Source organism: Zingiber officinale, chromosome 9A (assembly GCF_018446385.1).
Source record: "Zingiber officinale cultivar Zhangliang chromosome 9A, Zo_v1.1, whole genome shotgun sequence".
Classification (NCBI taxonomy): domain Eukaryota; kingdom Viridiplantae; phylum Streptophyta; class Magnoliopsida; order Zingiberales; family Zingiberaceae; genus Zingiber; species Zingiber officinale.
This window is the reverse complement of record NC_056002.1, coordinates 105,207,090-105,222,814: the sequence shown is the minus strand read 5'-3', so window position 1 is coordinate 105,222,814 and position 15,725 is coordinate 105,207,090. Positions and strand designations below refer to the sequence as shown.

General features: G+C 37.4%; 2 protein-coding genes across 7 annotated transcripts; both read left to right on the top strand.

Moving 5' to 3' along the window:
• The first annotated feature begins 253 nt into the window (after window positions 1-253).
• Window positions 254-2,462, top strand: LOC122018910 (protein DETOXIFICATION 51-like). The gene is made up of 2 exons (XM_042576379.1): window positions 254-2,081; window positions 2,177-2,462. The coding sequence occupies exons 1-2, from the start codon at window positions 453-455 to the stop codon at window positions 2,228-2,230; spliced, it is 1,683 nt and encodes a 560-aa protein (XP_042432313.1). The 5' UTR covers window positions 254-452; the 3' UTR covers window positions 2,231-2,462.
• Window positions 2,463-5,744: 3,282 nt separating this feature from the next.
• LOC122020093 (pseudo histidine-containing phosphotransfer protein 2-like) lies at window positions 5,745-12,182 on the top strand. 6 transcript variants are annotated; one of them, XM_042577847.1, is made up of 7 exons: window positions 5,745-6,063; window positions 8,976-9,098; window positions 11,167-11,297; window positions 11,383-11,451; window positions 11,563-11,634; window positions 11,727-11,799; window positions 11,927-12,182. In XM_042577847.1, exons 2-7 carry the CDS (start codon window positions 9,072-9,074, stop codon window positions 11,975-11,977), a joined length of 423 nt encoding a protein of 140 aa, XP_042433781.1. In that variant the 5' UTR covers window positions 5,745-6,063; window positions 8,976-9,071; the 3' UTR covers window positions 11,978-12,182. The 6 variants fall into 6 exon arrangements, with proteins under 6 accessions (XP_042433781.1, XP_042433778.1, XP_042433780.1 ...); XM_042577844.1 differs by having other exon boundaries at window positions 7,082-9,098; XM_042577846.1 differs by lacking the exon at window positions 5,745-6,063 and adding an exon at window positions 6,070-7,237.
• The last annotated feature ends 3,543 nt before the right edge of the window (window positions 12,183-15,725 follow it).

The window sequence follows — 15,725 nt, the reverse complement described above, 5'->3', positions numbered from 1 at the left end:
TAGCTGCGTGTTTTAGGTTATACAACACGTACATCTGTTGCGTGCATGAGGAAGAAGGCAGTTTCCTCCTCACGGACATGCAAACTGTTCCTTGGAAGGCGGCAGTGAATTATTTACTTCCACAAACATTAAACGGTCTTATCTTTCTTATGTATTTATTTTAATAAAATTTGAATTTAAACACAGAGTAATAAAAAATACACATGGATTTTTTTTTTTTAAAAAAAAAATCTAGGAGACATGATTCGAGATTGTGCAGCAGGATAAACAAGAATTTGAAGGCTGGAAGCGACGCCAATCTTTCAAAATTTAATGCCCAAGAAGAACCGACGCTTCTGCTGCGCCCCCGCTCATTAAATGCTGGAAGAAACGAAAGCAGTGCAGAATTAAGCTTCCATTCCATCTTAACTTTTTGTTGCCTTCTGAATTCCAAATTCGTCGCCTCCGCCGCGATGTGCAACACCACAGCCGCCGGCGCCTCAACGGATGAAAGCCATGCTCTTCGGTCGCCCGCCCATTTCTACCTCACCTTCCTTCGTCTTTCCAAACAATCCGGCCTTGGCAATATCCAAGAGCAGCGGTTGAAGAACTTGAAGTCCCTCCCCGCAACAGAGTATCTGGAGAAACCGCTTCCATCGCCGGCGGAAGCGCTTCAGGAGGCCGCCTCGCTTTTCCGGCTTTCCTTCCCCATTGCGGTGACGGCGTTGCTTGTCTACTTGCGTTCCGTAGTCTCGATGCTCTTCCTGGGTTCGCTGGGCGACCTGCCGCTCGCCGCTGGCTCCCTGGCCGTCGCCTTCGCCAACATCACCGGCTACTCTGTTCTCTCCGGGCTTTCGCTGGGCATGGAGCCGCTCTGCTCGCAGGCGTTCGGTGCGAACCAGCCGCGCGTCCTGGCGCTGACCTTCCACCGCTCCGTCCTCTTCCTCCTCTGTTCCTCGATGCCCATCGCTCTGCTCTGGGTCCACATGTCGCCCATTCTGCTCTTCCTCGGGCAGGACCCCGAGATCACCTCGGCGGCGCAGGAGTACCTCCTATTCTCCCTCCCCGATCTCTTATCTTTCTCGCTCATCCACCCCATACGTATCTACCTGCGGTCGCAGGGCGTCACGCGGCCGCTCACAGCCGCCGCCGCCCTTGCTGCGGCTGTCCACCTCCCGGCGAACTTCCTGCTGGTGACCCGCCTCGGCCTCGGCGCATCGGGCGTGGCTACCGCCGCCGCGGTTTCGAATCTTGCTCTGATCCTCTGCCTCCTACCGCACGCGCCACGCGGGGCCACCGCCGAGTGCCTCGCCGGGTGGGGTCCGCTGCTCCGCCTCGCGGCCCCCAGCTGCGCTTCCGTCTGCCTCGAGTGGTGGTGGTACGAGTTCATGATCCTCCTCTGCGGCCTCCTCCCCGACCCCCGCCCCGCTGTCGCCTCCATGGGCGTCCTCATCCAAACCACCGCCCTCGTCTACGTCTTCCCTTCCTCCCTCGGATTCGGCGTCTCGGCCCGCGTCGGCAACGAGCTCGGCGCCAACCGCCCATCCCGCGCGCGAGTCTCCGCCGCTGTCTCCGTGCTCTTCGCCGCCGTCATGGGACTCGCGGCCATGTGTTTTGCCGCCGGGATGCAGGAGCGTTGGGGCCGCATGTTCACCGACGACGCCGACATCCTGCGGCTGACGGCGGCTGCTCTTCCGGTCGTCGGGCTCTGCGAGCTCGGAAACTGCCCGCAGACGGTCTCATGCGGGGTCCTTCGCGGTAGTGCGCGGCCGGTGCGGGCGGCCCACGTCAACCTCGGCGCCTTCTACCTCGTCGGCATGCCGGCGGCCGTGGGTCTCAGCTTCTGGCTTGGTTTAGGCTTCGTCGGGCTTTGGACGGGCCTGCTGGCGGCCCAAGTCTGCTGCGCCGGCCTCATGCTTCACGCAGTGGGGACAACAGACTGGGAGGCGCAGGCCCGGCGGGCTCAGTTGCTGACGTGCGCGGCCGTGGCCGGAGCCGGCGACGCCTCGGTGGACTCAGTCGTGCTGCAGGAGGTAAAGATCGAGAAAGAGGAGGGGAACAAGGGAACGAGCGAGTGGTGCCAGCCTCTGATTTCGATTCAGGTGTGCGATTAGGAAATATGACATAAATTAGAAATATATTTCCATTAATTAGTTCTACATTTGACTGAGTCCTTATGAAGCTTTTATTTTAATAGAGTCACGACGAAGATTCAACTCTGAACTCGTCTTCATCATCCTCTGGGAAATGATTAAAACTGCACGTGAAACCTTGTGGAATCTTGAACCTAGCTACTATATCCAGCGCAAGATCACGCCTCTCCCAATTCATGCGACATCACACGACGCAAGTCATTAGCAGGTTGTTTTTTTTGTTTTAGAATTATTATTATTATTATTATTATTATTAGCAAAATGTATTTAATTTAAACGGACTAAGGCGATCCAATTCTATAAAATTTTCAACGAATATCAAGATAGATCCAGACAATCTATCCATACAACATTCTTTAAGTCAATCATTAATTATTTAAAGAAAGTATCTTACCATTATACCATTTGTCTCTCTGGAGATGTCATCAACACACTGTTACAGTAAAGATGAAATCGTTATTTTAGTGATCGTTTCAGGACAACCTCATATATTTTAGAAGGGAGTAAATAACAGAGGATATTTCCTCATCGATTCTGCTTCAATTTTATAAATTTACTAATCGGCTCGACTTTGTCCAAGCGCGTTATTAACAGGGTGTTGCGGGTATGCATGGTCGACAGGATAGCACAATTATTTTATTACCTGTAGTGTAATATGAACAAACTGAGCCTCACTGGGACTCCAAGTTTTCTGATAACAGCTGAAAATGGTGGGAAAAAAAAAAAGAAAAGTGGAAACGTCATCCTAGCGGTCCTCTGGCCCCGGCCCCATAAGATTTCAGAGAAAATAAATCATGATTAATGTTGGGCAGGATAGGTGACTGGGGGTCGAAGGAATTTTTGACACAGCAGACCAAGATTTTATCCCCGAGTGTAACTGACGATCTTCGACCTCACGACTTCAGTGGTAAGTTGCAGGCACTTAACCAGCTGATCCAGTCCGTGAGGACTATAACTGCTGAAAATGGTGAGAGGACCGTGGGATGTCTGATGCCAGGTGGCGCTTGCTGGTCCATTAAATGATCGATTATTCGACCATTTATTGAAATGCGGAGCCAATTTTTTTTATTTATAATATTTAAATGTATATTATTTTTCATATTTCAAGGTTGTGTAAATTTTAAATTCCCACAATTCTCTATATATCACTAAGTTTTGAGTAAACTTAATCAAATCAAATCGTTATATTTGAAAATCTCCTGAGTGTAATTAGGATTAGGGTCGCCCATTTAAGAAAAGGTTATGCCTTCTCTTAATCAATGTACTTATGGGTGCCAACTGCCAAAAATAAACTTAATCCGTCAACTCGATTTGAGTCGATCGGGAAAAAAAAAAATTAAGTGTAGGTAGAGGATTTTCGGGTCAGATCGAGTTTAGGTTAAAGATTTTTAGATTTAGATTGGGTTCGAATTGGAGGTATTGGATTTGGTTTAATTTTGGGCCGGATTCATATTTCCATTCACCTAAATTTATAATTTAGAAGTTTTTTTAATGGTTAAATTAAATTTTATTTTAAAAATTAAAATATTTTATGTACATAAATAATAGAGTGTATAATAATGATAAAATATTGAGATAAAAATTAAAAATTATAAGAAAATAATAATAAAAAAATTGAATTGAGTAGGTTTAAGTTTAAGATTTTCAAATTAAGTTCGAGTAGGATTTAAGATTTTTTTTAATAACAGAATTTCAATCCGCTCCCAACCTATAGAATCTACCCGAATTGAAACCTGAACGTCTCACAGGGATTTGATAAAGTCGTAAATTATTTACAGGAATAAATGGATTAGAATTTGAATTTCAACCAAGATGAAAATATATAAAAATTATATTCTAAATTTATGGTAAGTGAATTAGTGGAGAAAGCAATCTACCCCATTAATTAATAGGAGGAAGATAGTTATGAGAGAGGTGCACCTCCCCCTTTGCCCATAATTAATAGGAGGAAGATAGTTATGAGAGAGCTACACCTCGCGTTTGACTTATTACACCCTCATCTCATCTCACATTGACCCCAGTTCTGTAACCTTCTGTCATTTTTAAAAAGCTGGATGTGCTAATCAGTCATCTCATCACGGATAGATCGTAAAAAATAATTTAGCATCATAGTTTTCTTCAAACTCTCTAAATATAATATACCGCGAGTAAAATTTGATTTCTTATTGCTGAAGAAATCTGTCTTACTTTTTACCATCACACCATCGACGTCAGTTCAAATCTACTTGAGGCCTTGTCGGAAAAATTTAGACCTTTTTGACATTTGTTAAAATAAATTCTTCATCCTTTTCCATTCGAACTTGAATCTGACAACGATAAATTTAAAATTTATTTTAAACAGATTAAAATATTAATTTTAAAAATAAAATTTTATATAAATTTAATTTTCTAGCCATTTTAAATGTAAAATTATTAATTAAATTTACATATATATTTTTTAAAAGTGATAGAATTACTAAATTATTTAATCGGTCTAAGAAAAACTTTTAAATAAAGGAATAAAATTTAAAAAATAAGAATAACAAAATGAGATAATAATAGAAAAAATTATGTTGCCGTCCTCAACTCATCTTCATCTGTAAAGAAAAATAAATAAATAAATAAAAAGTACATGTACAAAATGATAAAATTTAATAAAAATTATTATCATTTATCAAAAATTAATTATATTTTTCATTACTAAATCATAATAGTCATTACTAAATCATAATAGTTGTAAATGATAAATGAAGACTAGAGGAAATCAAAAAAATTATAACTATAAATACATCTAAATAAAAGATAAATTTATTATAGACATGAAATGATAAAAGTATCTAATTCGTTATTATTAAAAATAATAATAAATTCTCCATTTCAATCAGATATCAATATTTGAACTTATTTGTCAAATAAGGAGCATACATAGTAGTACCAACCGAATTATCATGACAACATTAGCTATGATTTTTTTTCTCCAATCTCAATGAGCGAAATAAAGACAAAAAGGAGTTGGAAAATGAGAAGAAAGGGAATTCAAAAAAAACTAATATTTTATTTTACATTATATAGATAAAAAATTTCTAATTCATGTTCTTAACTATCAACTGAAAAAACATCACATAATGAGAAAATACTAGGGCTGAGGGATATTAAATACTAAAAGATTACATCCTATAAAATAATATACATAGTTAAAAATAAATTTAAAAATTAAGCCATTTTATGATTCTATCTATTAATAACGAGATCTTTAAATCTAAAGCTTTGCTGGAAATGACATTATGCAAATTTTTATGAATCTATTCGTTTCCTTTCTTTAAAAAAAAAAAAAAACTATGATATTCATCTAAAAAATTCATCTAGAAAATTTTTAAGGATAGACACATAAATAATGAGACCCACAAAAAATGAAATGATAGGTCCCATCATTTATGTGTCTATCCTTAAAAAAATTTTTATGGGTCTCATTATTTATGTGTCTATTATTAAAAATTTTCTAGATGAATTTTTTTAGATGAATATCATTTCTCTAAAACAAAAAATATGGACCCAATAAAAATTGAGACGCTGCACAAAAGTGAAAAATAAAAACAATAAAGTCATGTCAGCTGGCATCACAATTTTGAGTGCTGTGTTATTATCATCTCATCAATTTTTAAGCTCAACTCAATCCATCAATATTCAAGCCCAATAGTTTTGTTTTTCCCTTCAATTTCTTTTCGACAAAATATGTTTGAGATTTTAAGGGAAGGGACTGGGAGTGTTAGGAAGGACAGACCTTGTCCGCTGCGCCTTCCTCAGATTCGCTGCCAGTGAAATCTAGGGTTTATTCGATGGATTCACGTCGCAGGAGGCACCCAATTCATCTTCTGCATTGTTTCGATCGTTCAATACAACGAGGCCGCTCTCCGTGTCGGAGCTGCCACCAGCATTTAGGTGACAATTAAAGGTTCGATTCCGCAACCGGCCCTCTCTCCATATGCAACCAGTTAACATTTTGCTGCTGCACAAAGATTCGATTCCGCTACCGTCCCTCTTTCCATATGTCCATTCTCGTTCCTTTAATTTAGCCAATAATCCTACTGTCTTTGTTGAAGATTCTTATGGTCGATACCATGTCAGGAATACACTTTTGTGCTGAGTAAGAATTTGAGTTGCTTCATGATCTAATGCAACGGTACTTTTTTTTTTTAAAAAAAAACTGTAGTGTCTTTCGATTTCCCTTCTTTATGGTAGGAACCAACGGATCACATGCAAATTTTTGACAATGGGCTCTCACGCTGCTCTGTGTCGTTCGGGTGGGTTTTTTTCTACCAGAAGAGCCGAATGCCACGCCTTGGTTGGTGGAACCATCTTTTTGTTCTCATTATTTGTGATAAAGATAAGGTGCAGTTTGTTTGATTGTTTTTGCGGTGGTCCTTGAGGAAATAAAGAGAAAAGGAAATGAATTTGTCCACTTTCATTTTAGGTTCAATAGGATTTTCTAAAATGTATGTAACTAAACGTAACAAGTTCTAACTACTTTGGCAATCAAGACTAAACAATAAAAAAGAACATGTGTGGACAGAGAATTGAGCTCTATCCTATGTCCTCACGGTTCTCAACTTTTCCCAAAACCCGCAAAATGAAAAATATTATCACTAATGTTCAACATAACTGGAAATGAGAACTTACACATAAAGTGAAATAAGTTAATAACATTTAAAAGTGCGGCTTATACAACTTTCATAAATAACCTCGATGATAGATCTTTACATTCTATTTTTCAATAGGCACTACATCCCAATTGTTTTAAATTGCTGGTATTGCCAACTCTAACTATTGTATGCAGTGCAACATAGTTATTTCCTTCAGTAATTTTCAACTGCGTTTTATGATTTCTGGATTGATTGCCAGTGAAACATTTTACATCAAAGATTCATATGCTAATATATTTGATGACGTCTTTGACTTCCTCTTTTATTCAGTTTGTTGGTATGTGCTTAAGTGGAGTAGAGCAAAATTATACCTTGCGAGGAAGATGCAAGATCTGTCACTTCATTCTACTTTGAGTGATGCTCAATGGATATGCGTCCACTAAAAGAACCAATAACATCTTGAGATTCTCTTGGATAGCCGAAGCAGTAAAGTCTGTCCCAATGATTGATTTATCACATATTTATTGATAAGGATGATTTCTGTGACACACATGTATCCTGGCTGATTCATAGGTTTGTTCAGCTACTGGTTGAACATGGACTAGATTTGCTTCAAAAGTAGATACAGGCCTTTGATTCCTGTTAAATAAAGTTGGAGTTGATACAGGATAAGTTCATTACAGTCAGCACTGTGTCTATCTGGAATATTATCTGCCTAGCTAAGACCTAGTCATAATTGTTATCATCTTTTGTTCATGCGAAAAATATCTTGCAGACATTCAATTGGATTTTCTGCTAGAATTTGGCGAATTATGACTTTTCCTCATCAACTATTAGAAAAAATATATGCAAACTGAAGGAAATAAAAAAATGTCCATCTTCTACATAGTCTGATCTTAGGTAGTCAAATGATCAATATTGATGGTATTCTTATGCAAACATGTCAACAGAGCATATATAATGGAATTTTTATATGGCTTATTTCATTGTTGGCATTTTCACTCAGTTTTCACTTTTGTAGAATTATACAAGATGAAAAGGCTTCATACATGATGCAATGTATTATTTGTTTTTGACAATGAATCCAGATAAGACAAGCTTACCAAGCATTTAACTAGAATATCTAGTATGTTACAGATAAAATACAATCTGCACAAAAATTGCTAGTCTTCCTATTGTTGCATTTTTAATTTTAAACTTCTATTTAAAAAAAAAAAAATCATAACTAGAGTTCAAATGTTTCCACTTTTTATCTTTGGCAAAATCTACGATCCATAGTTTTGGCATTTATCAACTAAAAAAAAACTAGTGATGTGTTTATGAACACAAGGATATTTCCTTTGTGATTTACTGTATTGTCCTGATGCAGCATTTTGTATATTCGATATTGTGATGCGAATATTCTTGAAAGTTTGTAGATCGCTTGGTTCTTTGTCTCATATATATCTGTTTGATTCCGTATTAGCTTATCCCATTCAATTTTATATTTTGAGGAGAATGAACATGACGTACGATAATGAATGTGATGTAGAATGAACACGAACTAAGCCTCACAGAGTATTGAAAGTAGAAAATTTTTATTAATTGAAAGCTACATAGAGACTATGTGTTTTATTGCCTCAATCCTAATGAAAACTAGGAATTCAGGAGATACATTTATCCATATTAATTAACTATCCAAAATAAAAGGTAACAAATCAAGATAGACTAATTACTAAACAACTAGATCTATTACCAATCAACTCAAATCTGAATTCTATATCAAACATTCTCAAATTTGATTACTTTTTTGCATCATTAATGAGCTGATGATGTAATTGGAGAACATTTTGGTAATAATTCCAAATAGAGAAAAAGAATTAAATTGGAGAATATTTGAATTTTGAATTCCAAGTTGAGTTGTTTGGTAATAGTTCTAGTTGTTTGTTAATTAGTCTATTTTGACTTGTTATCCTTCACTTTGGTAGTCAATTAGTGAGAATAATTGTATTTTTCAATTTACTTATTTCTTTACTAGTTTTTATTAGGATCAAGTATATAAAAGTCCTAATCTCCTACGTTAACCTCTGATACTTGGATTTCTTCATCTACCTTTTTTCATGTCAAATACCAACACTCGAACATTCTTAGTGAACTTTCGATATTTATATTGATTACATGTAAACATGTTTAGAAAACTGTGTCTAGCACTTGGATTCACATGGTACAATTCTGAATAACACAGGAACAAACAGTGGAGAGGAATTTCATCTAAATGAAATAACTCAAGATGTGTTCGGGACTGTAGCAGTTGCATTATTACCTCCTATTTATAGAGACAATGATCTGGGCATATAACTGGTTTCAGGTTATTGTCTGAGTAGGCTGCTAATTGACTATAGTATGTATTTTTTCATGGTCTGTTGATTCCTTAATATAATTCTCTTTTGGATTATTGAATTTTCAGTAAGGCCAAGTGGTGGCAGTTTTTTCTTTGTGTTTAAATAGGATTTTTTTTTTAAAAAAAAAATCCCAAATATTTTGGTGAGTTTTTGAATGAGTAGTGTATTATTTGCAAATCAGTGGAACTTAATGGCATCTCAAATAATTGCCACCTTGCATATTCACTGTTTATCTTCCTTTTGTTAATACTTTGTTGGATGAATATTCCACAATATCTTATCTTTGGTGTTTGTGCTTAGAAAGGAACTTATCTTCCATGGACAATTTTGCCTGCCTGAGCTGAACCTGCTACCTTGCAACAATGTGCCTACAGCAGGGTTATTCAATGACTGCAGAATCACTTCTATTCATTATTGTTCACTTGGCTTAGAATTTATCTTTTTGTAATGCTGTTGATCACAAAATTGCCATGTGGCATGCCAATCTAAGTTTAGATTCTGATATCTACATTGGACAATGATGTATTGGATCAATTATGCATTGCATCTCACCACCACGGGTTGGTGTAGTTGGTACCTACATGGATGATGGTTGCTCCAATAGTTCTTAGGGTCAATTCCCACCCCTATGCTAGGGCAAATGCCCCTTGTGATTTACCCCCTTCCAGAGCGTGTGGGACCGCCCGGGAGGGGCCGCTAAGATGACAGCTTCACCTTTTGCTCCAATTATGCATTGCATCTCACAACTTTTACTCCTTTAGCAAAGAAGTGGATGGGACCAGGACGGGACCAAACACTCTAAAGAAACCAAAACTGAAAATCAGGCTCTGAGAAACATTACAAAATCTTACTCATATTGGACGTGGAATAAAGATAGCATATCAAATGTCTATTACATTCTCATCTTTTCTTTTTCAGCTGGTTCAGACCATAAAAAAAAGCAAGACAATGACTTTTATCTATTTGATTTTGTATTTTTTAGCTCCAATTTGTGCCTCTGTTTTAGATCGATTCAAGTATTTGCTTGTTGGGTTTGCCTGCCATTTTTTTTAAAACCCAATTTTAATGCGTGTTAAAAGAAGTATATTTCTTTATTTAAGTGGACGTGCCATGCCAATGTTTCACTATCTGCTGGCATCAAATTTTGAACTGTTTTATAATTTGAAAGGATTTAGAGAGTATCTAAGGAAAAAGTAGACTGGAATTAGAAATGTATTTTTTCTTCTTGGATTCAATGATATTTTTGTTAAACCATTGTCCTGGTGGCTTATATCACATATGAAAAATCCTTTTTCTGCTCTATAAATAGCAGCCTTTCATGGTTTTCATGTCTCATCAGCAACTGTTCCCTTTGCATTTCATCCTTTGCTCCATTTTGCATTTTTCCTGTGGTCACACATGGAATACTCTAGTTTGCACCGACAGCTTGCCACAATGAAGAAGAGTTTCTTTGATCAGGTTAAATTTCTGTGCTTCATCACTTTAGTATCTTTGTTTTTTGCAGAACAACTCACAATTACCTCTTACTGTTGCCTTCCTAAGGTCTATAAATTACTGTTTGCCAATAACTACAAGACAGTAATACAAACAATAATTTTCTTCTAACTATAGTACAGCACTAGCTAACAGTGTAAGAATAAGCATCCTGCTATCTATTTAATTCTCCCGTTTTATGCTTCCTTATTGCATAGAGAGCTTCTCATGTAATGTTTGCTGATGGCCAATGCAAAGTCAACATTGTTTAATGAGCAACTAAGACACACATATTGTCTGATGGCTAGTTTAAATGCTTAACTTTCCTGTCTCAGTCACTACACAAAATGGTTCCCATAGATTAATGTTAAAATTGACTTTGGAGCACCTTAATGTCACATTTAATACCATGCAACATTGTCGTATTCACATCGAGTAATATTGAAGGCTTTTATTAACATGATTTTGAAATTGCTCAATTGAAAAGAAAAAGGTTAGGTTTTGAAATAAGATCAGCACTTTTACCTCCAGTGGAGGTTGATCAAGTTGTGTTAATTGTAGGGGTTCCTAGATGAACAATTTTTTCAGATAGAAGAGCTGCAAGATGATGTTAGCCCTAATTTTGTGGAGGAGGTTGTAACCTTGTTCTTCAAGGACTCATTGAGACTAATGGGCAACATTGATCATGCCCTGTAAGCACATCTGTGGGTAATCTTTTCTAATGTATGTGTAGTGTAGTATTTATATTAATATTCCATCAGCTTCTTTTTCCTACAGAGAGAAGTTTCCTCAAGATTTTGATCGGCTGGACTCACTAATACACCAACTAAAGGGTAGTGCTTCCAGGTGAAACTAGTCATGACTTCTTGTTTTCCTTTTCTTTTTCTTTCTTTTTTCATTTAATTGTAAGTCCATTAATCTTGTAGCTTTTATTTCACTTGTTATAAACTTGTTTAGCATCGGTGCTGCAAAGATGAAGAATGAATGCACTGTTTTCAGAGATTTCTGTGACAAAGAAAATCAAGAAGGGTACCTCTTATTCCTTCACTACCATCTTCAATAATATCACTTGGATATCTTCTTAATACTGTGCTTATTGATGCATCCGTGACTATATTCAGATGCATAAGATCATTCCAAAAGGTTAAGAAGGAGCATGCATGCTTGAGACAGAAGCTGGAGAATTATTTCCAGGTTCTACACTGATGACTAAAGCGCAAAGAATTCCATCAAGAAGCCTTTTCATTATTCTAAATATACTCTTTCTATCTTATTATGTGTGAACTAAGCTTTCTCACGATGCTCTCGCTTTGGTTGCCAGTTGCTCAGGCAAGTCGGTCCAGTTGCAAAAGCTACTCGATCTGGCAATTAGGAAGAAGGGAGGATCCTGCATCGATACATATGCAGCACTGCGAGCTTGATAAGCTTAAAGTTTAGTAGTGTAATGCTTACTAGCTAAATGGCGTGCATGTCGATGATTAAGCAATGCTATTGTAGGAGATGTATTGACATGTAAAATTGTATCTTTATTATGAAAGATTTAGTGTTCTGAAAGCCCAACAGGATTGCAGATTCAACTAGTTAATTTCCCCAAATTTAAGCCCGATAAATGGGCTGCTGTTCGCTTCCCTTGATCTGCCCATTTTCCTGATGACATCAGTCAAAATTGCCCCACTCTCGAGGACGACCCACCTTTTAAGTTGTCTCTCAATTAGTACCATGTTAGATAACATTTGCACATAAGACACTCACGGGTGATGTATGTGGACTTTCCTTTACTCCTGGGGTAATGATGCGTTTGCTAGTTTTTTTTAAAAAATATTTAAGATTGAATCTTAGTTTCGAAAAATTAATCGATATTTTTTTTAATAAATAATTAACCTAAGAATCGAATTAATCTTTAAATTGAATACTGGTGCAAAATATATCGTGGACTCTGCTGTGCTCGACTCATGCCATTATTACTTTCTTCATAAAAAAAGTATTTTAAATATTAATTTTTCTGAAAAAAATAAATTTATGATAATAATTCGTAATATTTGGTGCATCCTCTCGTTCCTTGTGACCATTTTGGAATCTTCAGTCCCTTTCCTTTTAATGTTGTTGGCTTGTTGCAACAAAATCCTTTTCTACTCCCTATTAATTTGTTGACTTTTTTTTATTCATATAACCACTTATTCAATATTTTTCGTAAACTCTTTTCCTTGATTGAGATGGTGTAGCCCTCCAACGTTGATTTTTCCTCATTCTCGGATTGTATAAGTCATCATCTTATGGCTCTCAAGGATGACTCTGCGGGTTTTAGAATAAGGTAAATTATTCCATCGTAACCGAGTGAGGGACTTTCCTAGATACGGACATGAGATAACTCAAAACATAGTTTATATCTATCGAGAATTGAATGATGCCTCTTTAATAACAAGCACATGTAATGGTGATTTTTCCTCATTCTCATGTCTTGGTCATATCAATTGCGTGCACTATTTGGTATTGATGATTCATTTGATCGTTATTCCTTATCGTGTAAGGATGTTAAATCTAAGTGGACGAAACTCTGTTAGCCATTTTGCATTAATTGCTTTAATTAAAATTCTTTTTAAATTTATTGTTAATTCACCTTAGAGATTTCGGCTTTTTACCAACCGAATCGGTCACGTTTTTCGAAAGAATATCGTAGTTTTAAAATTATCAAAAATAATATTAAAAATAATATTATTTTCTTCCTATCACTCCTGTCAACTTCCTAAATCTCTTATTTCCCGACGCTATTTTTCAATATATCTTCTATAGACCTGATATGAAAAATATCAGACTTATATTGGACCTAATATAAGAAAATATCAGACCTATATTAGATCTGATATTCGATCATATCAGCTCTATACTGGCCCTGATATTGAACCATATCAGACCCACACTAGATTTGATGTGAGAAAATATCAAGCTCACACTTGACCTGATATGGATAATATCAGGCTGAGAGTGAACTTGATATTTCCATATCAGGTTGAGAGTGGACCTGATATTTTCATATCAGATCCAATGTGGATTTTATATTGGACCATATCAAACCCAGAATAGGTTTGATATGAGAAAATATCATACCCTTTTTAATCCTAAAGAGAGGATATATTATAAAGAGGAGATTTAGAAGGTTGGTGGGAAGGATAGAAAGAGAATAATATTATTTTTAATATTTTTTTTGGTAATTTTTAAATTAAGATGCTCCTTTAGGTAAATAAGAAAATATGGTAAAAATTCATAGAGATTTCCCTAATTCATCCCATTATATTATATTATTAATATAATTTTTATTCATCTTAACTTATTTTAATCCTCCTATTATTATCTTCTTTATAAAGGAAGTCTTAGACTATATAAGATTGTAATTGGCATGATAATCAATGCAGACAATATGTGGTCCACATAAAAATAATAAAATTAAATCTAATAAAAAAACCTCCGTTACTAAATTTAAATGGTACTAATTAATTGTTGAATATATGTGAATAAAAAAAAGGTAGAAGAGGCATAGAGTTTTATTATGAATAAAACTTTAGTCTCACATTGGGAGTTTTAAGATATGTTGGTTAGTTTATAGTGATTCACATGCATTGAGGATGTGAATAAGTACGTGGGGGAGACTCTCTCTCACGCGTGGTGCGCAGGGGGAGGGTACAAATCCAGGGTCCGGATTACACTGAACCATGTTGACTCGTGTGCGGGCATGACCTGTGCGCGTCGAATGCCAGACTGGTTGGGGCGAAATTTGCCCAAGCAGAACAACCAACATTTTGCCACGTAAACCTTTTTATTGCTTGTGTAACGGATGCATTAAAGAAAGATTAATGCAGTCGAGTGAAATAGATTCATTAAAAAACGATTAATGCAGCCGAGTGAAACGTTAGCGTTACACAGCTGATAAATAATGATCATAAAACGATCATTAACACTGTCATTGGTCTCAACTCTTACATAAGAAGGCTACGACCACAGGAAAAAGATTACATACATGAAAGGATGAATCTCCACCTACGTTCCCCATCTCCTCTATCATGCATTTTTTGCTCAGTGGAGTGTCCGTGATAGTAGTCGGGTACCTCTCAATTTGCTGTGACCATTAGTGCTTGGTGGAAATCATGGTTCACCATTGTATTCAGGGAAACAGACAATCCAAGAAAGCCTCGAAGTACATCCAGAGGTAGGGCGAATCTGTTTCAAGGAAACTACGTTCGTCGCAGGCATCAATTTACTCAGTTCACTTGTCCGACCGCTTTATAGGCTTCGCTCTGCTGTTTGACAGTAACTTGCTTGGCAGAAGCCTGTAACTCGCTCGGCAGAAGCTTGCAATTCGCTTGGCAGAAGTCTACAATTCGCTCGGCAGCAACTCGCTCAGCAGAAGCCTTCAATTCGCTTGGTCAGCCTCTTTACTCGGTCGGCCTCTTCGCTCGGTCGACCTTAAGCTTCACTCGGTCGACCTCTTCGCTCAATCGGCCTTTTCGCTCGGTCGACCTTAAGCTTCACTCGGTCGACCTCTTCGCTCGATCGACCTTTTCGCTCGGTCGGCCTTAAGCTTCACTCGGTCGGCTTCTTCGCTCGGTCAGCTTTAAGCTTCACTCAGTCGGCCTAACCCTCTACTTTCGGTTGGCCCTAGCCTATTTCGCCCGGTCGACCACTGTGAAGCATGCTTTCAGCTCTTGGTAGGTAACTTGAGATTATCAACTCAGGTCATTTCAATCGATTAAGTTGAATTTATTTTGTATAATTTAAATTCAACTAAGTCATCGAAAATCTCTGGCAATAGATTATTTTTGCTAACAATCTTGAAACAGATTTGATTTTATTGAGATGACCACATAACAGAATGTTGAGGTGCAATAGACTCGACACCTGCAGACCCCCTCAACCCCGATTAGAACTGTGTCTATTAGTCACGGGGAAAAGCTAGAGAAGTTCAGTGGACTCAACTTCAAGAGGTGGTAATAGAAGATGCTCTTCTACCTGACCACGCTCAATCTGGCTCGGTTCTTGACTGAGGACCCTCCAAAGTGGGTTGAGGATGCTGATGCACAAACCATCAATGTAGTGGAAGCCTGGACTCATTCTGGGTTTCTTTATCG